The following is a 25,015-nucleotide window of genomic DNA, read 5'->3' as shown; positions in this document are numbered from 1 at the left end:
ATGGCTCCTTCCACTTATACCTTTGCCTTTAGCCTTTTGTTTTTCTCTTTCTTCTTTTCAAGTCCAAGCACTTAATCATTACCATAAAATCACCATTATCATGTCATGATCTTCATATGCTTCACCACTTGGAATGCGCTACCTATCTCATGATCACTTTGATAAACTAGGTTAGCACTTAGGGTTTCATCAATTCACCAAAACCAAACTAGAGCTTTCACCTCTGCTTACGGCTCTTCTCTGACCGACGCTGTTAGAGTCGACTAGGAATGACCGGCCAGGGATGCCCGCTCGGTGAGGACCCAAGAAATTATGCGGAGCAGATAAGGTAAGGCGCACAAGTCAACCGCAATACCAAGGATCGTACCCTGCACACCTATAGGACAGTACTGTCAGGCCATGCCAGAAGGATACTTTGCAGCCTTCTAGACATGTCAAAACACAAACAGTGTTGTAGGCACCGACATTTGTCCTACAGTATGGTAGGTGCCGATATTTGCCATACCAAAAGAACACGATGGAGCCTGCCACATGCATCTGGGCGTCAACAGTATTGTGGGCGTCGACAAACTGTCTTGTACCCAATGGCGTGGGCAACAAGACTAGCGAACACTCTCTTTCTCTCTCTCTCTAAACTTGTAAGACCATCCCCTTCACCTATAAAAGGTGATGTGCTCTCTCCCAATAGAGGACGGTTCATTCCGACTCTCTCTGCTAAGCTTTAGACATTCTAAGTGCTCGAACAGCTCCACGGCTCTAGAGCTCTAAAGCTACACAGAGCATATGTTCGAATACTTAACGCACGTTGGAGCTCCCATCACTCTTGGCCCTTCGGTTCATAGTCCGACCGAACCTTCGATACCCCCTTCTTATTTCCACTCATTTGTAACCCCACAACAAACTTCGAGCACCTGGGTCAGGAATAAAGTCACCGATCAATTCAAACTGGACGTAGGGCACGTTGCCTAAACCAGTATAAATCCTGTGTCATTGAGTGCTAGGCCACATCCGATCACAACGTATGACAAAACTATAAATATTTACGTGTTGGTCACTTTTCGCACCGACACTTGGACTTGCAAAATTGAACAAATTTGATCCTTTGGCTGGTTTTGTATAGGTGACTTCTATGTTTTTAAAATAATCAAAATGTCGCATGGTCACTAAAAATCCTAATTAATTTATTTAAAATAAAAAAACATGAAACTAGTATCAATTTTTCCTAAAAAATGTTATCTATTGTTTCATTGCTGGTAATCATGATCATTATTTATTTAAAACAAATAAGATTCAAGCAACTCTAAATAGAGGACCATAGATAACAAATTTAGAAGAAAATTGGAACTAACTTTTACATGTCATGTTAGGTTCTAAGTCAAACATTCCTTACTTTAACTATTACTTTCAAAAAAATGTATAGGCTAACAACATAAGCATTGTGTTTTTCGATTCACTATGAGAAATATTTTCATAATATATAGTTCACATGATGTGAATTACATGATTTTATTAATTGATGGTCAAAGTTAAGAATATTTGTCTTAGGACAAACCTAAAAAAAAGGGGAATATACAATATTTCTAGGGCACTAGTAGATCTGATGCGTAAACACACTATGAGAATGTGAACAGGTAAGAGTTCCCGGCCACAAAATTTATATGCACAAAAAGGTATCCACTCCATGACGTGCCGGCACCTGTACTTGAGTAAGCGCCATTGTGAATTCCTGCGTTCATATCTTCCTATTAGTTTCTTGTATTTTTCTTATCCTCTGTTTTAGCACTACTCCTATTTTTTTCGATTCATATATGTTTTTTTTTATTCCTCTGCTTTTCTATCCTACTCTTATTCTAAACATGCCGTAAAAGTAACCTTTCGCAATTAACGAGTTTGACACACGGCAAACTGACTTGTGCCTCAAACGAAAGAAAACACGATACAAAAAGCTTCGCATGTACTAGTCCACACTGTGAGCGAACGTTGACCTAGCAAGGCGGCCACTGGCCAGCAGATGAGCAGAGAGCCATGCCGAATCTCTGTATCTGCAAGAAGCAAAGGAAAACCTAAGACCGGTCTAAGAGTGACATCATTGTGATTGATTAGACATTTGGACCAGGTTGGGTGGACCTGTATATGAAACCTGGTCCAAATGCCCATCAAAGGGAAGGACGACGGGAGCAGAGGGTCAGCCGGTCAGGGGCACAGCACAGCCGCACTGGGCTCGCACCTCCAACTGCTTTTTAACCCACCCCTGCACTCCACTCCATGTCCAAGCCCCAAAGGGCCAACAAGGCCCCGATGAGACAGAGCATTAGAGCAATGCATCTTTCTGTTGGCACGGTGTCGCTGTAAAAGACAAGCGCATAGTACCAAAGGAACTCTGCTCTGCCCTTACCCGGTTGGTTACCCCACGACGCAACGCATGCACGATCCAGGTCAGTTACTACTGACTAATCAGCGTCCGTAGCTCGATGGCCTCGTGATTCCCAACCGAGAACTGTAAAAACACGCGCCGAGACAGCAGCTTGCATTGGGAGGTTCCTTTCGTTCGTGGCTGTGATCGTGTGGACTGGAAATACAAGAGTTGCAGTGGCAACGATGTGGCATACACAAACGCACAAATCTGGCGCAGGAGATGGGGCAACACCGACGGGAGATCGACACGGACGGATGTGCATGTCCACAGGCGGGCGGGCGGGTGCGTCCACCGCGCCGTTTCGTTCTCGCGCGCGTTGCTTCCGCTTGTCTTCTCCGATCCTCTCTGCCTGCTGCAGGGGCGGATCGGCGCGCCAGCCTGGCCGGTGGCCGGTGCCCGTCTCGCAGCGGCAGGTCCATTGGCAATGGCATCGTCATGGCGCGTTGGTTCCGGTGTGCGCTTTGGTCAGGGTGCTCCATGGATCGACGGACCGATCGATGCGTCGGCTCATTCTCTTTCCTGCACACACCCACCGAGCTCTCGTGTCCACAGTCAGCACAGCACGTACGGGACCCACCCCGATGTCGTAGTGTCGTGTACCCCGGTCACAGTACCCTGGCTGCACTGCACCCCTCTCTCTCGATGCATGGCAGCAGCGTCGCGTTCCTGTCACCTACACCGACGCACGCACAGTATCGTTCATTCGTTCGGGTCTAGTACAACACCACGCTCCTTTGCTTGCAATTGCCAGACCTGAACGGTTGAACCTGAGGTCTACAACAACAACAGAGTAGCAGGCATGGAAGCACAGCTCGACTGCTCACTCTCCGCATGCAGGAGCAAGCGGCAAGGGGAACCGACCGGACTGCTGTGCCCAACAGGGCAACTCGGCAACTCCGTCGCCCATCCCCATGCCGCTTGGCTGGGGCACTTGCCTGGTCGCTCGCTCGGGGCCTCGGCCCTCGGGCATGCAAATGCAAGGCGAGACGGCGCGGGCCTCGATGCGGCGTCGCCCCGCCTCGTGATGCCCTTTTGCCGCCAGCTCCGCTGCCAAAAAGGTCGCGCGCGCGCGCCGGGGCCCCGCGTGCCGGCTGCCGCAGCCCACCACCCGGTGTAAATTCGAGCGGAAATACAGCCTTGCCTGGCTAGTGGTGGCCTGCCTGGCTGGCCGTAAAAAAGACACGCCCGCGTGCTCGTCGTCCCCCACCAGCACACAACCCCACCGGCCAGGGGCAGGGGCAGGCAGGCAGCCACCAAAGTGCGGGCAGCGCCATGATTACCTCGTAATTTCTAGTGGTTTTGCCGGCACGCGCACGGGGCCGAGTCTGCCTCTGGCTTTACTGTATGATGATGATGATGATGACCTCGTAATTGGTCCAGGAGGGATGGGCTGGATGCTCACGGCTCACGAGCGAGCTTGTCAGGAGGTGGCATGATGCAGGCTGGATTGGCCGCCGTACGCGTGTGGCTCGGCACGCGGCGTCGGGAACAATAGGAACGAAATCTCTGTAACGATTAACGAACCATGCTCTGCCGCAGCTGCACGCAGTAATGGACTAGCGGCCGGGGCTACCTAGTTTACCTTGTGGGGATGCATGACAGCATGAGCCGGGGCGAAGACTCACCATGCAGGCAGAGGCAGGCCTGGCCACCACCACCCCCTCCGAGATATACGGATCTTGGAGGACCAGCGAGAACTGTGGCGTACTGTACTGCCGCCGAGTGCCACGTTCCTCTTCCTGCAACGTGGGACGCAGGGTCACCACCACCGCATACAGGCGTCTCGGCTCGGCCGGCGCATTGATCAGCCCGTTTGGCTGAGGCCGAAACGGATTATTACTGCTGACTGGTTTGGTGTGAGAGAAAAATACTGTTCTGACTGGAAATTTATGATCGTTTACGACCAAGCGAACAAGCTGGATATGGTTGATGCCAACAGAAACAGAAGAGGCCAACATGCATGGGGTGGTACCTGGTCTGGTATGTGCCCTGTTCGTTTGGTTGATAAGCCATGATTAAAAATATCGTTGACTGATTTATTATGAGAGAAAAATATTATTCAATAACTTAAAAAAAAATATGACTTATAAGTCAAACGAATAGCAGCCTGTTCGGGACGTATCGTGGATTATTTACTGCTGACTGGTTTGGTGTGAAAGAAAAACATTGTTCCTAACTAAAAATTTACGATCGTTTACGAGCAAACGAATAGGCCGCAGGACGCGTATAGGTACCGTGGCATCTGGGGGCGGTCGGGCGGTACGGTGCGGGGGCGGGCTCTCCGCGACATCTCCGGCTCTCCTGCACTACACCACCCCTTGCCATTAATGCTGCCGGCCGGCCGGCCGGCCGGGACCCGGGAGTATACTTGCTGATACTACACTAGGGATTAGCGCTGTACGTACTGAAGAAGCAGTAAGTATTTTTTATATAGTATGTTTTGTTTGATAAAAAAAAACCGCAACTGTTGTACTACTGCTCCTACGGCGACGAGGAGCATGTTCGTTTCCAATCTATTGGACTATTAGCTACGAGGAGCAACTCCTTTCACAACAGAGCTCTGCCCTGGTAAATGTTTACCGGCAAGGTGGACGCGGCGGAGCTCTGTCGCAAGCAAAGCAACCAGTACAACGACACATCGGAGGAGCCTCGGATGCCGCGTCGGTCGGCGCGGCGCTCCAATCCTGGCCCTGCTTCATTCGCCGAGCCGAGCCTGAGTGCCTGACGACGAGGCCAGCACCGAGCAGCCCATCGACGCCGACGGGGGTGCAAGCAAGTGGCCGTGGCGGTAGCTGCATGCGGGGCTCGCGATCGACGCGACAGCGCGCCGCGCGGCCTGGGTGTGGGTGATGGCCTCATCATGTTCATGGGCACAGCGCACAGGGCGATCGGGCGGCAGAAGGGCCGAGGGCGGGAGATTCTTCTGTAGCGCCGCTTGGCCGCTAGCCTCGCCGGACCAGCAGGGATCCACGACCACGACCAGAGGCAGCCAGCCCCCAGCAGCGTCCAGAGATGACATAGTACTGCTACTGGCTGCTGCTCGATCAGGGCCGCCTGCAGTGCAGCGTGTTTACTCTGATCACTGTGCGCTACGTTAGCTCTTTCTGCCTGCGAAATTGAAAGCTAGCCCGGCCCCCGTCACCCGTGCAAAAGGTAAACAAAGTACTGTACGCGAGTAAATTCGCTGGGATACACGCATGTGCTCCTCCTCCTCCTTTGTTCATTCTCCGAAGCAGAAGCCAGCCAGCCAGCCATCAAGGCGTGGAAGTGGAAGCCCGGCCGGCCGGCCGGGCCCCCCAGGCCGGCGGTTAACTAGCTGCTGCTCGCCGTCGCCGAGGTTAAAGACGTGGCTCGCTTCATCAGAGCTCAGGCCTGCATTCAGAGAGGTAGTAGCAGTAATAGGAGCCAGGAGGAATGTAGAGGCATTTATTACGTGCAGTTGGGCACACGACCACCTTCCATCCACATCAATACGTAGGCATGCACGGCCACAAGCCACAGGTGGCCTCGCCTCGGCCGCCGGCCCAGCTCCAGGGAGGGAGGAATGGCGCACACATGCGACGCGACGCGAGCGTCGGATCCCGTGCCGCGCACTGCTCCGCTCCGCGCGCCCGTGGGCCGTGGCCGGCTGCGGCGGCCGGCGGGTCGGCGGATTAACTGCGCCCACGCTGCGTCCGCCGCTGCCGCCGCGCCGGACCGGAACGTGCAAGTGCAACGTGCACGCGGCCCCGCCTGCCGGTCGCGGCCTGCCTAGCTAGCTATAGCTACTACTACTCGTCTCGTGTCGTCATCTCATCGATCGGATCGCTCGCGTGCTACGGCCGGCGTCTGTAGGACGGAGTAATGCGCGAGCGAGCGGGCAGACATGATGGATGGCATGGCACTGTTCACGTGGTCACTTCCACGGAGCAAATGCCAGGCCGTTGTGTCCATTACTGCGTGCAGCTGCGGCAGAGCATGGTTCGTTAATCGTTACAGAACGGGTTTTCGAAGAACGGGTACGGGACAAAAGGATAATACTGCTCCTATCCCTCCAGCCGCATGCTTACATTCGTTTGCTTTCATGGGGCTCTTGGCTGTTTTTGGGCGGATAAGTGCTGATTTGTTGTGAGAGAAAAACACTGATGATTGACTGATAAGTCCTAGCTGAAACTAATAAGCGAACATGCTGATGTCTACTGCCAGTGGACTGATGATCCTGATCGGGTTCAACAATGTGCATGCAACCGTGACGTTGCCTGCAGCCTGCAAAGCTAGGTCCTATTTGGTTCATAGGAAAAACTTAAGAAGATCAAAGGAATCAAATTCCTATAGGATTTTTCACTGTAGCAGTGTTTGGAATAAAGGAAGAGACCCAAACCGTTTCAGAGGAAACGTAATGAAACCTGCAGTTTTGGAGGAAAGAAAAAAAATGAGGTCTGACATCATGGGAATATTCATGCCACTCATGCACACTCACACGCACTAATGTGCATACTCCCTCCCTGCATGCATGCACAGTGTGTGCTACTTCCTACGCTTTGTTCGCTTGATCGTTTCTGTGGCTTATAAACCGGCTGATGCTGTTTTATTGTGAGAGAAAAACACTGTATCATAATTGATAAGCCTGACTGATACGACCAAGCAAACATGGTGCAGTCCCTAACTGCATGCACAACCATGTGGGCTGGTCCAAGACACTTCAAAAAAAATTAACTGCTATATGTCGCTTTATAAAGGTGTAATTAGCTCCTATTTAATCTAAACAACTGCGTTTAGCACAAACCAATAAATTTTTATGCTATTAGTATTCCTGTGTTCCAAACACTCGTTTCTACAAAATTCCTGTGTTTTCCAATCCTCTATTTTACGTCTCTGTTTCTTTCCCATTTTTGTGTTTTGCATTCCTCCGTCCCAAACACAGGCCCCTACTGTCTCGACTCTGAGGTGGGCCGTTTCTTGTCATAGGCCTGAAAAAGCAGGCCTTAGCCCGTTCTCAGCGCTCATCGCAAAACTTGGGGCCTGTGACTGTGACCGTGCTCCTTTGATTTGGGCCGTTGTTGCGGGATCGGGGATTCTCCTGATCCGCCCATTTTCGAGAAATGCAGCCACACTCGTTTCGGTACCGGGAGAAGAGAAGTCTTTTTCTTTACCTCTGCGTGACTGAGTCTGCGTCTGCGGTGAAACACCACCGTGTCCGTGTGCATCGTTTATAGTGCTATGGCTGCATGATAGAGAACAGCACCATCTCTGTGCTTGAACCGGATTATTGTTGTTGGGCACGTATACATCACAGTCACAGATGCAAATGCAATGCAGCTTCCTCCAGCCAGCCACTTTTGACAGATTTGGCGACTTCTTTTGAGGTGCGCGGCTGCGCCTGGCCATTTCGGCACAGAGGCTTCCCACATTTGCTCGGGCCGGCCCAGAACAGCTAAACGTGGTGCGTCTCTCTTTCCCTTCCCCCCACTCATCACGCGCGAAAAGGTGACATGTCGTGCTTTTGACCCTGGATGTAAAGGATGTTACGAGCCATGGCCAGCGTAGTACCGCGCACTTGTTGAACGTCCCAGATTTCATCATTTTTGGCCCCAGTCATCACGCACGAAAAGGACACGGCCGCGAAAAGCACGCGAGCATCAGATTCAGACCCACTCTGCTGCGGCCCAAAAGCCCAAGTACCCAAGCGCCCAACGCCGAGAAGATCGAGGCTTTTACACATATGCCATTAAAAAAATTTGTAATTACACACAGGTCATAAAAAAAGTTGACCGCACACATATGCCACCGTTCTGAATTTCTTTGCTCTCCAAGCCATTCCATCCGCATTTCGTTCGTTTTTCACCGTCTAGCAGTACTGACAAGTGGGTCAGGTCAGTCAAAACGTCCATAATACCCCTCTCATCCGTATCCTCTCTCTCTCAAACTCTTCGGCAGCATCCGCCCCCGCCCCCCGCCCCCGCCCCCCACCCTGTGAGTCACCGAGCGCCGCCGTGCAGATGAAGGTGTCGTCGAGGAAGAAGCAGGCGTCGCCGCCGCAGCAGTCGCAGCGGCGGGAGGAGGCGGAGGAGCAAGGGTCGCCGGCAGCAGCTGCCCAGGAGGAGGAGGAGGAGGCAGCCGGCTGCTCGGGGAAGGCGCTGGAGGCGGAAGCAGAGGGGAGGATGGTGGTGGTCGACGTGCAGGAGCCGGCGGACGCCGAGAGCCGTGCGCTGCTCACCTGGGTGCTTGTCAATGTGGCCGCGCCCTTGGACCGCGTTATCGCCGTCCACGTCGTGCCGGCGTCCACCGCAGAGGCGGTGGCAGCGGTCGACCTCGAGGCTGAAAGCTCTAGTTTGGTTTTGGTGAAATTGATGAAACCCTAAGTGTTAACCTAGTTTATCAAGTGATCATGATATAGGTAGCACACTCTAAATTGCGAAGCAAACAAAGATCATAGCATGATAAAGATGGTGCTATGATGATGATCAAGTGCTTAGACTTGGAAAGAAGAAAGAGAAAAACAAAAAACTCAAGGCAAAGGTATAAACCATATGAGCTATTTTGTTTTGATGATCAAGACACTTAGGAAGTGTGATCACATTTAGGATTGATAGCCGTACTATTAAGAGGGGTGAAACTCGTATCGGAATGCGATTATCAAAGTGCCACTAGATGCTCTAACTTATTACATATGCATTTAGGATCTAGTGGAGAACGAACATCCTTGAAAGTGTTTGTAAAAATATGCTAACACATGTGCACAAGGTGATACACTTGGTGGTTGGCATATTTGAGCAAGGGTGAAGAAGTTAGAGGTGAAATGGAGTTGGTCGTAAAGATGCTGGCGTCGGTCAACTGACCGGACACTGGGTCGCTCATTGACCGGACGCTGAAGGGTTGCGTCCGGTCGTGTTGTCGGTCAGCACAGTAAGAAGTCACAGTGTGACCGGACGCTGGCAGGGTCCGGTCGAGCATGACCGGACGCGTCTGGTCGGCAAAAGTCGGTTTTGGAACCTTACTGTAAATGCCCGGACGCTAGGTGTTCAGTGTCCGGTCAACTCAGGCGCAGTGTTCGGTCAAGACTGATGACCGTTGAAGTCAGGACACGTGGCTGACTGCGAGCGACCGGACGCTGGGGGCTCAGTATCCGGTTAACTGACCAGAGCATCCGGTCAGCCCGCGTTATGCCTAGTAAAGGGGTATAACGGCTCTATTTTGTGGAGGCTTCTATTTAAGCCCCATGGCCGGCTGTAGCTCATAACTTTGGTTATTTTCATTGACATAGCAACCTTGTGAGCTTAGCCAAAGCCCTCCTACTCATCTTCATCATTGATTCATCATCTTTGTGAGATTGGGAGTGAATCCAAGTGTATTGCTTGAGTGATTGCATCTAGAGGCACTTGATATTCATGTTTCGCCGCGGATTTCGCTTGTTACTCTTGGGGTCGGCACCTAGATGGCTTGGAACAGCGAGGATCATCGAGTGAAGGTTGGTGATTGTCTCTGGCTCTGATCGTGGTGATTGTGAGAGATTCTTAACCTTTCCTCGGCGGAGAGCCAAAAGGTACTCTAGTGGATTGCTCGTGGCTTGTGTGATCCTCATCTTGTATTGGTTGTGCAGCACCCTATTGAGGGTTTGGCGTGTGAAGCCAATTAGCGCGTGAACCTCCAAGTGAGTGAATCGCCACAACGAGGACTAGCTTGCCGGTAAGCAAGTGAACATCGGTAAAAAATTATTGTGTTTATCATTGATTCCGAGGTGATTGATCTTTATTGTTATTCATCCTTGTGATTGATTGGTTTTTTCATCTACACGGCGGTGTAACATTATTGATCACTCTCTTTACTTTACGCAAACTAGTTGATAAGCTCTTTAGTGTAGCTAGTTGTGAGAGCTTGCTTGTTTGGTTGGTGTGGCTCTTTAGTTAGCCTTTGAGAGCACACTAACATAGGGTAGTGTCATAACTATTGTGTGAATAGACACTATCTAAACTAGAATTATGGTAGGTGGCTTGTTTTTTTGAGTAGGCTAGCGCAACACTTGCTTCGTCTCATAATTATCTAACCATTTTGTTAAGTGTTGTTGTAGAAATTTTATTAGGCTATTCACCCCCCCTCTAGCCATTAGGACCTTTCTGAGGCGGCGCCGTGTTTCTGCAACCTCAAGCAGGTCGCTGCTCTCTGCTCCGAGTCTCTCTTCCGCCTTGGCCGGGGCGGAGCTCGCCCACGCACGCCCGCGCCCGCGTCGGTTATCCGGGGTCCGCGGTGTCTGTCCGGGGCCGAGGTCGGCCGAGGCGGTCAGGGCCGAGCTCGCCCGTGTGCGCCCGCGGCGGCTGGGGCAGACCTCCACGCGCGCTGCGTCTGATCCACGGCGAGGACCGGCTGCGGCAGCTCCACGCGCGCCGCCTCCTGGCTCTCGTCGTCGCCGTTGGGGACGAGGCCGTCTCCCTGCACGCTGGGGCCCTCGACGTCGCTGTCGGGGCTCATGCCGCTGCTGCAGCTCCCCGCCATCTCCTTCTTCTTGGCCGCGGCGGCGCGGGAGGCGCGCCTGCACCTCGTCCGAGCGCGTGGCTGAGAAACGGACTCCACCGTCGGGTAAAATGGTCATTTCATCTTTCTGTTTGACACCGTTAAATAGAAAAACAGATGAAATAAGTTAGAGAGCAAAGAAGTTCAGAATGATAGCATATGTGTGCAGACTTTTTTTATGGCCTAATGGCACACGTGTAAAAGCCTCGAGAAGATTTGGATGCGCCACCGGCCATCGCCCACCGGACCCAACGCAACGCATCCCCCCTCCCCCACTTTCGTCTTCGTCTTCCCCTCCGGCGCCAGCGCCACGCCCTTGTTCCCCTCGCCTCGCCAGTCGCCACCACCGCCAGGTACGCTCCTCCTCCCCTCGCGCCCTACGTTCTACAAGACCTCTCCTCCCTCTCCCTCTTCTCTACCACCCGCTGCAGCCTCGCGATTTGGTTTGGTTCTCGCCCGGTTGCTTGCTCTATAGATCTCTGGCCTCCTCGGGGCAGATCCTCCAACCCCAGATCAGATTAGTTGGCACCACCTCGTATTTGCCACGGTGGGGTGCTGGGCAGCCTCGCGGGCAGCGTAGACGTTTCAGGCGTGCCGAGTCCACCGGCTACTGTACAGTGCCGTCGTAGTTCGTGGTATTTGATATGGCCAAGTTTGTGAGGAGGAATTGTAAGGATGCCTAAGTTCAGATCCTTGGGTGATGGTTACTCCCGAATTAAGCTCACTACTCACCACAGGTGGGGCTTTGCTTGCTTGTCTCAACTATATATTTGCAGGATGCTTCCAATTTCTGGGCGAGTTAGGAATGAGGACTAACTAATTGCCTGCTTCCCGAATTAGAGGCTTCGTAGTGCATAGCTAATTTGTTACATTACAGGTTTCCGAAGGATGCTTTTGCTCCTCATAAGTGTGCCTAATTGTGTATGCCTGTTGGGTAAGAGAGTCCGCGTTATTCTTGCACACAGAAATTTCCCTGCTAGTTTGGTTCCTATGATTTATAGCGGCAGTCCAATTTCAGCAATGCAAACAAGTGTGAATGGTCTCAACTGCGAGAGCAGAAAGATTTTACAGTGCGTTGCTCTAGGAAAAAAAAAATTAGGATCTAGGTTTCTGCACTTGCACTCTTGCAGCATACATTCAGTCTATTCCTGTCCAAAATTTTGTGCTTATGTAGTCATGATTTCTTGTAGATTTTTGCTGCCTTCTTATATAAACATAACCTAAATTGTTGTTTGGCTACAGGTTTCCTCACCCATGTTCTAGGTGCTGGGCACTTTTTGCTTCCGATGGCTCGAGCGCTGCACAGTCCCTGTTTTATGGCTCCACTGTTGTGGGTCGCGTTGTTACTGGTTGTCGTCTCACCGGCCGATGCGTTCTACTTGCCTGGCAGCTACATGCACACATACTCCCAAGGCGAGTTGATATATGCCAAGGTGAACTCTCTCACGTCCATCGAGACGGAGATGCCTTTCAACTACTACAGCCTGCCCTACTGCCGTCCCAAGGGCAGCATCAAGAAGAGTGCTGAGAATCTGGGTGAGCTTCTGATGGGTGACCAGATTGACAGCTCGCCCTACCAGTTCCGTGTGAATGTCAATGAGTCTGTCTTCCTCTGCACCACAAAAGGGCTTAATGAGAATGATGCGAAGCTCCTTAAGCAGCGCACCCGCGATCTTTACCAGGTCAACATGATGCTGGACAATCTGCCCGTCATGCGTTTTACTGGGCAGAATGGTGTCACGGTACAGTGGACTGGCTTTCCTGTTGGTTACTCTCCTGCCGGTACCTCAGATGATTATATCATCAACCATTTGAAGTTTAAGGTCTTGGTCCATGAGTACAAGGGTGGAAAAGTGGAAATCATTGGCACTGGAGAAGAAGGATCTGCTGTCATCTCAGAGACGGACAAGAATGGGATGTCTGGGTATCAGATTGTTGGATTTCAGGTTGTGCCTTGCAGTGTGAAGCGTAATGCTGAGGATTTCTCTAAGCTTAATATGTACGACAAGATTGACTCAGTGGACTGCCCTGTGGAGCTTAAGAAATCTCAAGTGATCAGGCAACAGGAGAGGATTACATTCACTTATGACGTTGAGTTTGTCAAGAGCGACATCAGATGGCCGTCTAGGTGGGATGCCTATCTGAAGATGGAGGCTGGCGCCAAGGTCCACTGGTTCTCTATAATGAACTCCCTCATGGTGATCTTGTTCTTGGCTGGAATTGTCTTTGTTATATTCCTCAGAACTGTCAGGAGGGACCTGACTAGGTATGAAGAGCTCGACAAGGAAGCGCAGGCTCAGATGAATGAGGAACTATCTGGCTGGAAACTTGTAGTCGGAGATGTATTTAGAGAGCCAACTTGTTCCAAGCTGTTATGCATAATGATTGGTGATGGGGTTCAGATCTTGGGCATGGCAGTCGTAACAATCGTTTTTGCCACACTTGGGTTCATGTCTCCAGCCTCAAGAGGAATGCTTCTTACTGGGATGATTGTTCTATATCTTTTCCTTGGTATTGCAAGTGGGTATGTCAGTGTTCGGTTCTGGAGGACTATTAAGGGCACATCTGAAGGTTGGAGATCAGTGTCCTGGTTGACTGCCTGCTTTTTCCCTGGTGTCATGTTTACGGTCCTTACTGTCCTAGACTTTGTGTTGTGGAAAAGCGAGAGCACGGGGGCTTTACCTATCTCACTATTTTTCACCCTCCTGGCTCTATGGTTCTGCATTTCTGTGCCATTAACCCTTCTTGGTGGTTTTCTTGGTACAAGAGCGGAGAAAATTGAATTCCCTGTTCGGACCAATCAGATCCCCAGAGAGATCCCTGCAAGGAAGTATCCATCGTGGCTTCTTGTCCTTGGTGCAGGAACACTGCCATTTGGTACCCTGTTTATTGAGCTCTTCTTCATTCTATCGAGCATCTGGCTTGGAAGGTTCTACTATGTGTTTGGTTTCCTGCTGATTGTCCTGTTGCTGCTTGTTGCTGTCTGTGCCGAGGTGTCCGTTGTACTAACATACATGAATCTCTGCATGGAGGACTGGAGGTGGTGGTGGAAGGCTTTCTTCGCCTCTGGTTCAGTCGCTCTCTACGTGTTCCTCTACTCCATCAACTACTTGGTCTTTGACCTCAGAAGCCTGAGCGGGCCTGTCTCTGCAATGCTTTATGTTGGCTACTCATTCCTCATGGCATTTGCAATCATGCTGGCAACCGGAACCATTGGCTTTTTGACGTCATTCGCCTTCGTGCACTACCTCTTCTCATCTGTAAAGATTGATTGATGTAGTCCAAGGTCTTCAGACAGATTCGTTCACAGCTGTGCGTACCTGAGATGCGTAGTTTGCGAGCTGAAGTGATTTTTGGTAACTAGAGACGTGTTTAGTTCCAAGATGGAGTGCAGTATGTATCTGTTTCCAGTTCCAGTTGCTCTGAGTTGTAAGTGCTCCATTTGATCTAGATACTACAGCCTGGCTTTGTTAGAGTTTAGTAGCAATGATAGTAGGTTTACTACTGTGTGTGTTCAGCAAATTGTAATGGAGTGGAAATGGCATGCTTGTTACAGGCTTTGGTCAGTGAAAATTGCTTAGTATTTGCTATCTTTCTTCAGATTGACATGATCACTTAATGCTAAATTGCTATCTTTGCTACACTGGATCAGCCGAAGAAGCCATTTCTAATCCCTTTTTTTCTTGTTTGGATGTAATCATTGTCCGTTCTGACCAGTTCAGGGGCTCTAGCCAGCTCTGTGCACAAATTAAGGTTTTAACTGTGTTAGTTGATAATCTGCTCTGAAGTGGGTCTATAATCCGTCCACCCGAGCTTAAAAGCTGCCTCTGAAGGAACCGTCGAAGGAGGCACAGCTAGAACATCCTTACGTAAAACTGAACCTGGAGGCATCCAGTGATGAAAACCTTCCAATGTGCATCATCGCCTTACTACCAGTGAGCCTCCCAGGCTGAACAAACAGAAATGAAGATGTTCTTCCTTTTATCATCTCGAGTTCAGATTTGATGAACAAACAGCTGCGTCATGCCTTAAAGTTGCTGGAAAGTGCTATGTTTCCTAAAAAAAAACAACAACAACAATAATTACATCTATGGGCAAATCTATGATGCATCTATGGGCAAATCTGAATGCCAAACAGCAACAATCTGTAGTTTTTCTGAAATGTTTCTTTGTCACCGCACCAACAATCTGTATAGCTATGCACAGTCCTGTTGCTTGTTGCCTGATACGCAAACTCTCGTGGTGTTTACGAGCTCAGCTCAGCTTTTGTCTGCCGGGGAAAACGGCGGCGTCTGATCGCGCGACATTTCACCCAACGATTCTTTCGCCGAAAGCAAATACGAAGCAGAAAGAAAAAAGCAATGATGTTTTTGACTGAAAGGAAGCAGTAGTAGAGGGACGCTAGCAGCAACACAGGACAGGTGCCGCCCTTTTTGTTCGTCCAAAGGATCTTTCCATGCTCCCTGAATCCTGCTCTGTTCTTTGAGCTTCGTCTATACATGCACAGCAGGATGACATGTCTGCTCTTCATGCACTTTGACGACGACGACAATGGCGTGTTGATCTGGCGATCTGCCACTGCCGTTTTTGTAGACGAAAGAGAATTATGTTATATAATAGCGGGTACATCAACACGTTACAAACACTCTAGAATACAATACATTTTTACTTAAATTGTACCAACACTGTGAATAGCTTCAAATCTCAAAACCAAACATGTATGACGCTTCGAAAGGCCTGAGAACATATGCTTAACGAACGACGGCCAACATTCCTGCAGACAGAGTTGAGAAATTTCTTTCTTTTATCTTCCTTCTTCTTTCTGCCAGTGAAAATGTGGAAGACTGATCTGAAAATTATTCTCCCTGATCCTTCATCGTGGCCAGATCTAACCACGACAAAACAAAGAAGACACCGGAGAAAATTATTCCATGGCGGCGATATCATCTCAGTCTTGATGTCGCCGTGCGGAAAGAAATATCTCCATATCATCATGCCGATGAAGTTATTGACACCATAGTTGTCGCCCTCATCTTCAACGTAGCCGTCGTAGGGAAAATGATTCCACCCTTCTCCTTTGCTGTCGTCAGAGAGGAGATAAATCCACGACACCAAAAAAATTTGGCATGAAAAACCCTAACATAAGGACGTGATCTCCTAGAAAACTTATTAAAAACAATGGATCTTCCCTCCCTCCGCTCTCCGGCGTACCGGCTAGACGCCGGAGGGGGACCAGCAGCTGCGGCGGCCGCGGCGGCCCGAGAAAGGCAAGGCGCATGCTTGCGAATACAAACCCGCTAAGCCCGGGCCCATGGCGGGGAGCGACCTCGAGCGGCTGCGCGCAGGCGCGACCGCGCTGTCGTCCTCGTCGGACCCGGACTCGCCGGCCGCGACCTCTCGCCGGAGCCGCGTGAAGGGCCTGCTGCGGAACTTGGACCGCCGGCTTTCCAACCGGAGCCTCGGCGGCGAGGGCGCGGCCGCGGGGCACGGCGGCGGGGAGGCCGGGGCGTCGCCGAGTAGGGGCGACGAGGACAGCGACGAGCTCGGGGACGGCGCGCCGCCCGAGTGGGCGCTGCGGCTTGTCGGCTGCCTCCTCGGGCTCGCCACCGGCATCTGCGTCGCCGCGTTCAATCGCGGGGTGAGTGCCGAGATCTCTCCATGTGGGGAATCGTGTTGTTTCTTACGGAATAATATGTGCCATCTTTTTGTTTCAATGACGACTGTGAGTCGTATGCATGTTTAGGAAACCCTACTGGTATGCTGGTTTTAATTAGTTTATTACAGCTTGCGTTCGTGATTTGGTGTTTATAGGATGCTTTGTTTATAGACCTCAATGTATTTCTTGTGTTTCCTAAATGTGAAATTTCATGCCGTGGGGATGGTAGAATGCTTCACAGTGCTTACATTTTTTTTTGTCTTATGTTGAATTTTAGTGCTACTGACTGCCTGCCGTCTTCTTGCTGGTGATTTTTATGAACGACTTGGTTTTCTGTTTTATGCTGCGAATTAATCAGATAGCGTCTGGTAATACTCAATTTATTAGGTGGATGACTATTTTATTTTCCTCAGAATGCAAAGAAAAACAAAAGACACAGACTGACAGACACACAGAATTTAAGCTAACCATATGTAAAGATGGCTCAATTTGTTGTTTTACTAGTTAGTGCTACCAGTGACTTTATTAACATGATTCTCAATTTTGTGAGTCACTGGTCATTGGGGTGATATCTTGGTGATTCCATACCATTAAATGTGGATTTATTATTCTATACCATCAAGGTGATTTTATCACCTGTTTGCTCTCTTACTGTGATCTTGAGCCACTGGCAATCGGCAAGTAGTTTACAGGGTTAGATCTAAATCCGTTGCACATCAGTTGCGCTGTGTACTTAAGTCAGCTATTCAAATCAAAAGGAGAATATCTTAGTTTGGGAGAACATATAGTCATCGCATGAGGGCTATTTAATTGTGTTTGGCTGTGCATTTTTTTTATTTACACAAAGTTCTTATTTGAACCTTAAAGGGAGGGTATTGATTTCCCACAATCAAAGCCATCCAAGCCGCAATTACTTTAGGGACAGGATGTTCACTGGGGCCAGAAGGACCCAGTGTTGATATTGGTAAATCGTGTGCAAATGGGTGTGCTGAAATGATGGAGAACAATAGGGAACGGAGAATTGCTCTTGTTGCTGCTGGAATCGCTTCTGGTATTTTAATTAATTATCTGTTCCATTCATGAAATATGGACTCGATGGACCAAAAATGAAAGGGTTGTGTTTCCAGTTTTGTTTCATGTTGCTAAGATATCGTCCATTTTTATCTCAAAAATTGCACTTTTGTTTAGGAAGTGGAAACATGAAATATTTTAGGAACAATAAATATTTGCTTAAATTCTTTTTTTTTCTCGAACAACGCAGGAGAGCTGCATGTCATTTCATTAAGAAGAAGAATGAAACAGAGGGCCGGCAGGAACCGGCCCAAGTACAAAGAACTCCACCCGACACACACACACCACCAACAGGAAGCAAACTCTTACAGAAAAATAAAAGAGGCAACAACTAAAACCCTAACCAACCTAGACAAGGACAGCGACCGGGCAAGGAGCTCTTGGAGTTTAGAAGCTCCAGCCAACCCCCTAAATTCCTTTTTGTAACCATCATGCTACTGAGTTCTTGCCCTATATCCTCCCATAACTTTTGTTACTATGTTCCTTTAGATTTCAATGCTGCAGTTGCTGGATGCTTTTTTGCTATCTAAACAGTATTAAGTCCACTTCGAGCAGAAAATTCTCCACCATTTACTAGTGCTATGATTATATTGGCATGAGTTATATCATCAACTGTTTCCAATGTTTTGCTAGGGGAAAAAGCAACATTTATTGTCCCGACGTATGAACTAAAATCTGCTGCTGGTATTTTACCTTATTCTGATCATTTTTGGTGTTAATAAGGTAGATGTTTCTTAGTTACCTTCAAGATATAGGGAAGCATGTGTTCTGGTTTCACCTTATTTTTGGCTCTAATTTCCATCTATATTTTTGAGATAATTTCAGTCTGTCATTGTGTGATGCGCGGCCCGTACATTTTTTACACGTTTGCTATTTCGAGAAACATTAATGTGTGGATTTCTGTAATCAACTCTGTTCCGATTGTAAATCATTCATAGCAATTGTTCATTACCATGCCATCTTGTCTCCAACTTCTATATTTTCCTCCAGCAGCCTGTCTAGCATTCTCTTTTTGAAACCTGGGAACTCAAATAAAGCTTTTATTTCCTACTTTAGGCACTAGTGCCTAATCGAACTTTATCTGACTCCTTAATCCTCCTCTAGGCTTATGGTAAGAGCTTGAACATGTGTTCTTTTTTCCTTTTTCATTTTGGTGTTATAATTGCTTTCCCAGGAGCAAAAACTGATAATTGTATTGCCCTTCTGTAGTCTTTTAATAATCAGATGTGGCAGGTTCATGGTTTTGTTGCTGCTATTTACCACCATGATGCAGCACATGTGATTCCATGTAGAAGTACCTACAACTCTGTTTTATCAGTGTTTTCATGAGCTAGCATTTTTTATTGCCACTTAAAATTTGGTAACTTGCAATACTTTGTGGCCTAACACGAGCTGTATTTCTCCAACTTTTTTACCGTTAATGTTACTTTGTTTCAACATACAACTGACTAAGATTATATTCTCCAGATCTGCCACTCTACCTTATTCTGGGCATGCTTTGCAGTGTTGTGAGAAGGGCGGGCCTGGTGCGAGTCTCTTCGCATTGCACAGGCGAGGGTAAGGCTTGCCACTAACACCCTTCCCCAGACCCCGCACAGAGCGGGAGCTCTCTGCACTGGGTACGCCCTTTGCAGTGTTGTGAGTGTGTCATTCAGGCAGTTGGTTGTTTGGTTCACTAAGACTTGACTTGATAGGAAGAAGTTGGCCTTCCTGCTGTAGTATGTCCTGCTTTAGGTGGTCTTGGAGCAGGTTTAATAGCTTTAAGGTACCCAGGAATATTGTATTGGGGTTTCACCAATGTCGATGAGATTCTACATACGGGTAAAAGTGCTTCAGCCCTTGGAATCTGGCTCTTGGCTCAATTAGCTTCTGCAAAAGTTTTAGCAATGGCACTTTGCAAAGGTTCTGGTCTTGTTGGTGGCCTTTATGCTCCAACTCCAAGTTTGATGATTGGGGCTGCTGTTGGTGTATTTTTGGAGGTTCAGCAGAAGAATTAGTAAATCTGCGATTCCAGGTAACACTGCTGTTGCACATCCTCTCTTATTTTTTGTCAGTCAGTTTAACGCTTGATAACTCCAAGAGTGTGCTAACTTTCCATACGATTTAGGTGGGAATGGCTGCTACGCTGACATCAGTGTGTTCTGTTCCACTGACATCTGTGCTGCTGCTCTTTGAATTGACTAAGGATTACAGAATTCTACCTCCTCTAATGGTAGTGTACATTGGGTTTGCAATTTTTTTACTGCACCATAATTCAATATATTCATAATTTTGTGCTGATTAACAGGGAGCTGTTGTTTAGCAATATGGGTCCCATCTGTTGTAAACCAATCTGGTAGCAAAGATACATTCGAGGCAACATCACCTCGCCATGGCTATTCGTCACTGCTACCTCCCACAGATAGGAATGAGACAGATTGGAGGCGACAAGATGGAGACAATGTTGAACTCGCAATTCTAGACGTTGATCCCTACCACTATGGTAGTAACAATGAGGAGATGCTTCTTGATGGTTGATAATTAAAGTTATTCTCTCTTTTTTTGTCTATAGAAAGTTAAATAATTAATACAATTGTGAAATGTGACGCTTGAGTTATTTTGCAACTTCCTAACAATCACTCTTCCAGAGTTCCAGGTATCGCAAGCAATGGCAAAGCATTATGTGAAGGTCACACCTACATTCACCATCGAGGAGGCAACAAGGCTTATGCAAGAGAAGCAGCAAAGCTGTGTTCTTGTTGTATATAATGAAGATTTTCTCGAGGGAATTGTAACATTAGATGACCTTTGTTGTAAACGATTTGTGCCAAGTGAAAACTCTGATAGTACCCAGGCAAATTCATCGACCTTGGATGTATGTAAACTGCTCATATTGTGGCTGCAATTCTAGTTCATGTTATTTACTCATTATGTTAGCAATACAAACATTTACTTGGCAACTTCGCAGGCAAATTCTTCTCTTGTGTCATCATGCCTCACTCGAGGTTCAGTTCCATGGCAATGAAAGAGGACTGGTGACCTGCTTTCCAGAAAAGGACCTGAGTACTGCCAATGTTCTTATGGAAGTTAAAGGGATTAAACAACTTCCAGTGGTCAAACGTGGTGCTGGCCGTAGAAATGATGCGAGGCGTAAGGTCCTTGGCCTTCTTCATTATGATTCAATAGGATGGTGTTTAAGGCCTTGCTTGGATGCGTATGTATTCATCTCAATCCATATGTGTGAGTGGAATTAAACTAAGTTTTATTCCACTTCACTCTAACACACGCGGATTGAAGTGAATACACATGCATCCAAACAAGGTCTAATGTGATCCTTCTCCCCTATTTGTGTTTTTGGTTTGATTACTTTAGTTGTCTTATCTAATAATCCACTTTTTTTTCAATGTTAACATGTCATGTTTGCTTTTTTTAATGAGATAAAACCAAACAGTAATTGACTTCCACATGTACTGTAACACAACCAGTGTTTTGGAAACTTGGAAGTAACTGGATGAAACTGGAGGTGATCATGTTTTGGTTTTCCAGCATCCATTCTTCAGGTCTCAAATTCCCTGTAGACCTGTCTTATCATTAATTACACTAAAATTCTTAGAAAACCTCGAAACATGCAAATCTAAAATAGAATTTGAGAGGAGCAAACGGTTTTGGGATCCAGATACCTCGCACAGAAACTGTTGAATTTGAGAGGAGTTTTATAGGCCCAAAAGTTTCTAGCACACTAGAATACTACCAAATACCCACAGTTTCCTTAAGGATTTCAGCATTTGACTGTAACTGAGCAAGAGCAAAGGTATAACTGATTGACTACCTTACAATAAACCCAAGCAGGATTTCTATAATCTCTGCAATGCTTTCTCTGAAAATTCAGTCTGTCTAAGGAGTATTAAATATTCCTCCTACATCACTCTCATTCCCAAGATTCATGGTGCCAGGAATGTTTCTGATTTTAGGCCTATTTCACTGCTGAATTCTTCAGTGAAATTAATTACCAAAGTTGTTGCCAACAGGTTACAACCAGTTATAACCTTTCTGATTCACAGGAACCAATATGGCTTCATCAGGAATAGGACAATTCAAGATTGCTTGGCCTGGGCCTTTGAGTATCTTCACCTCTGTCACCACTCAAGAAAAGAAATTGTGATCATCAAATTGGATTTCGAGAAAGCTTTGACAAAATTGAACACCAAGCTATGCTTACTCTTATGGAAGCAAAGGGTTTTGGTTAGAAATGGTTAGGGTGGATGCAATCTATATTCTCTTCTGAGACATCAGCAGTACTCTTGAATGGAGTTCCTGGAAAGACTTTTCATTGCAAAAGAGGGGTAAGGCAAGGAGACCCCCTCTCTCCCTTGCTCTTTGTATTAGCAGCAGATTTCCTACAGTCTATGATCAACAAGGTCAAGGACTTGGGTCTACTCAATCTCCCAATCCCAACCACAACAACTAATGACTTTCCTGTTATTCAATATGCCGATGACACTTTGATTGTGGTAAAAGGAGATGCCAGGCAGCTCTTTTTTTTTTGAAATCCCTGTTGAATAGCTTTTCCCTCTCCACTGGGCTTAAAGTTAACTTCAGCAAGTCAATGATGGTCCCCATAAATGTTTCAGATGAGAAGCTTGATATCCTGGCTGCAACTTTTGGACGCTCTAAAGGGAGCTTGCCATTCACTTATCTTGGTCTTCCATTAAGCATTGAAAGGCCAAGAGCCCAAGATTTCTTACCTTTGGTAAATAAGTGTGAAAGAAGGCTAACAGGAATCTCCACCTTTCTGAACCAAGTTGGAAGGCTTCAACTCACCAATGCTGTGTTCACTGCTCTTCCAACTTTCTTCATGTTCTCCCTTGTCTTGCCCAAGAGCATCATTAAACAGATTGATAAATACAGGAAGCACTGTCTTTGGAGAGGCTCAGATATAAATGCAAAGAAACCCCCAAAGGCAGCATGGAAGATGGTATGTGTGCCAAAAGATGAAGGTGGGCTGGGTGTGATTGACATTGAAAAGCAGAATAAAGCTCTTTTGACAAAGAACCTGCACAAGTTCTTCAATAGACTTGACCTTCCCTGGGTAAATCTTGTTTGGGAAAAGCACTATAAGAATGGGAAGCTCCCAAGCCACATAAGAAAAGGATCCTTTTGGTGGAGGGATAACCTGAAGCTGCTCTCTGAGTTCAAAAACTTCGCTAGGCCACAAATTCAGAATGGTGAAACCTCCCTATTTTGGCATGATAGTTGGGCTAATCAACCCCTGGCACTGTCTGCCCCTGAGCTCTTCTCTTTTGAAATAAACAAGCTCATCACAGTTCAAGGGGCATTTAGTCATGAAGAACTTGCAACCTTGTTTCAACTCCCCCTTTCTCAGACTGCTCATGTACAAATGCAAAATGTTCAGCAGCTGATTGACTCTTGGGATCGAAATGAGGAGAATGATAAATGGATCTACAGCTGGGGATCTGGTATTTTTGCCTCTGCCAAGGTGTACAAAATCCTTGTTGGTCACTCAGAAGTTCATCCCACTTTTAAATGGCTTTGGAAAAGCAACTGTGAACCGAAGCACAAAGTCTTCTTCTGGCTACTAGTTAAGGACAGGCTAAGCACCAGACATATTCTGAGAAGGAAAAACATGTACCTTGACTCTTATGATTGTGTCCTATGCAATAGCTTGACAGAAGAATCAGCAGATCATCTTTTTGTGGAGTGTCCCTTTGCTGCAATGTGTTGGGACCTAATGGGTGTTGAGATGCCCTTACATGGCGCCTTCCCAGAGCTGACCTCACAGCTCAAAGATCAACTGAATTCCCCTTTTTTCATGGATGCTATCATCTTGATGTGCTGGACAGTTTGGACTGCAAGGAACGATCTCATTTTCAAAGGAATACAGTTGAATTTGACAGATTGCCGAAGAATATTTCTAAAGGAACTGTCACTGTTGCAGTACAGAATAAAATCAAGTCAAGAAAACCAGTTTAACTCATGGATACAAAGTCTGGTCTAAGTAGCTGGCTTGAGCTTTTTTTTTCGTCTCTTTCTTTGTCTATTAAGGTTGTCTGTCTGTATTGCCTCCCTTCTTCGTGTACATCTGTAACTTCCTTGTTATTTGTTCTTTAATAAAATTACTGTAGGGACTTCGGTCCCTCCAGATTCTTCAAAAAAAAAAAAAAACTTGATGCTAATGTTTGGGCTGTTACCCATCTGCAGGGAAGAGCTTGAGTGGTGGAAGGCAATATACCAGAGAGAATTTCCAGCAGACAACAGCTAATGGGCACTGAATATGCAGAATTGAAGTTTTGTTTGTGCCTTGTAGCGAAGAAGATACGAAATATATAAAGTGACATTCCAACAAAACTAGGGTTAACTTAGAAACACTGCTATTAAAGAGTCCCCTTGTCAAAGTGTGAAGTCTTGAGCCTTACCAAGATATGCATTTTATATCAAACATATATATAAGAGGTTTAAGAGGTGATCCATATATAAGAGATGATGTGTGGTCTGCTGTTGCCAGATTTCGCTGTGGAGTGCTGAAGTTCGGACATGGTATTGTACAGCAACCTGCTTTGGTTGCCCTTGTTCAGTGCAAGAGGTTGCTACTTAAATTATGGTTGTTGGAAGAGAGAAAAATTAAGGCCTATTTTTTTCGTTAGAACATGCATTTGATCATCCCACTCTGTCGTTACTTCCTTGGAGCTAAATAAATGGTGTCTGGAAAACTTAATTAGAGGCCGTTCGGTTACACCGTTCCCGGCCTAGAACGGCCAGGAATCATTCCTACACTATTTAAATTAATGAAGAAACAGTATGCCCGGGAATTATTCCCACATAACCAAACGTAGCCTTAGTAGTTTTAAATTAAATAATGTATTTGTTCTCCCATAATATTACTTAAAATACGAGTAACACACATTTTCTTGTGGCTCATAATTGTTGTTATACGAAAGCCTTATTCAAAACTGTCTATAGTTACTATGACTGAATTGGATCATGCAGGACTCCCTACACGGAGTCACTGTGATTTGTGCAAACCACCATTAAGGAAAAGGACATCAAAGATAGTCAAGTGTAACACCAAAGAAACAGAAAGGAGTACGAAATTGGGAACCAATAGAAAAAAAAAACATGAAACACCAAATGCAGCTTAAGTCGCCCAAGACCATATATCATAGAATCACATTGCAGCTGAAGTCACCAGAATCAAGCATGATCCAAGTCAGTAATGTTCCATCAGAGACGAGCCGGGATCGATCATAACATTCATTCAGGGAAATAGCATAAGTAGTGTTCCAACAGCATGCCATGGCGTGCCATGGATAGAAATGGAGCTGCCAACTGAACTTCCAGTCGGATCCCCAATGCATGTCACCGGCGCAGAGCAGGCCATATCCCACCCA

The 25,015-nt window shown here is 47.3% G+C and overlaps 1 protein-coding gene and 1 pseudogene across 1 annotated transcript; both read left to right on the top strand.

Annotated features, from left to right (window-relative positions):
- The first annotated feature begins 11,124 nt into the window (after positions 1 to 11,124).
- On the top strand, positions 11,125 to 14,503 carry LOC136476840 (transmembrane 9 superfamily member 12-like). Its single transcript, XM_066474805.1, has 2 exons — positions 11,125 to 11,256; positions 12,146 to 14,503. The coding sequence occupies exon 2, from the start codon at positions 12,190 to 12,192 to the stop codon at positions 14,176 to 14,178; it is 1,989 nt and encodes a 662-aa protein (XP_066330902.1). The 5' UTR covers positions 11,125 to 11,256; positions 12,146 to 12,189; the 3' UTR covers positions 14,179 to 14,503.
- Positions 14,504 to 15,550: 1,047 nt separating this feature from the next.
- LOC136469493 (chloride channel protein CLC-f-like) lies at positions 15,551 to 24,243 on the top strand (annotated as a pseudogene).
- The last annotated feature ends 772 nt before the right edge of the window (positions 24,244 to 25,015 follow it).

The sequence above is a fragment of the Miscanthus floridulus genome, chromosome 8 (assembly GCF_019320115.1).
Source record: "Miscanthus floridulus cultivar M001 chromosome 8, ASM1932011v1, whole genome shotgun sequence".
Lineage (NCBI taxonomy): Eukaryota > Viridiplantae > Streptophyta > Magnoliopsida > Poales > Poaceae > Miscanthus > Miscanthus floridulus.
This window is presented reverse-complemented; position numbering and strand designations above follow the sequence as displayed.

Excerpts from the sequence above, each read along its gene's own strand:
- LOC136476840 (XM_066474805.1), top strand. The coding sequence starts at position 12,190 with ATGGCTCGAGCGCTGCACAGTCCCTGTTTTATGGCTCCACTGTTGTGG.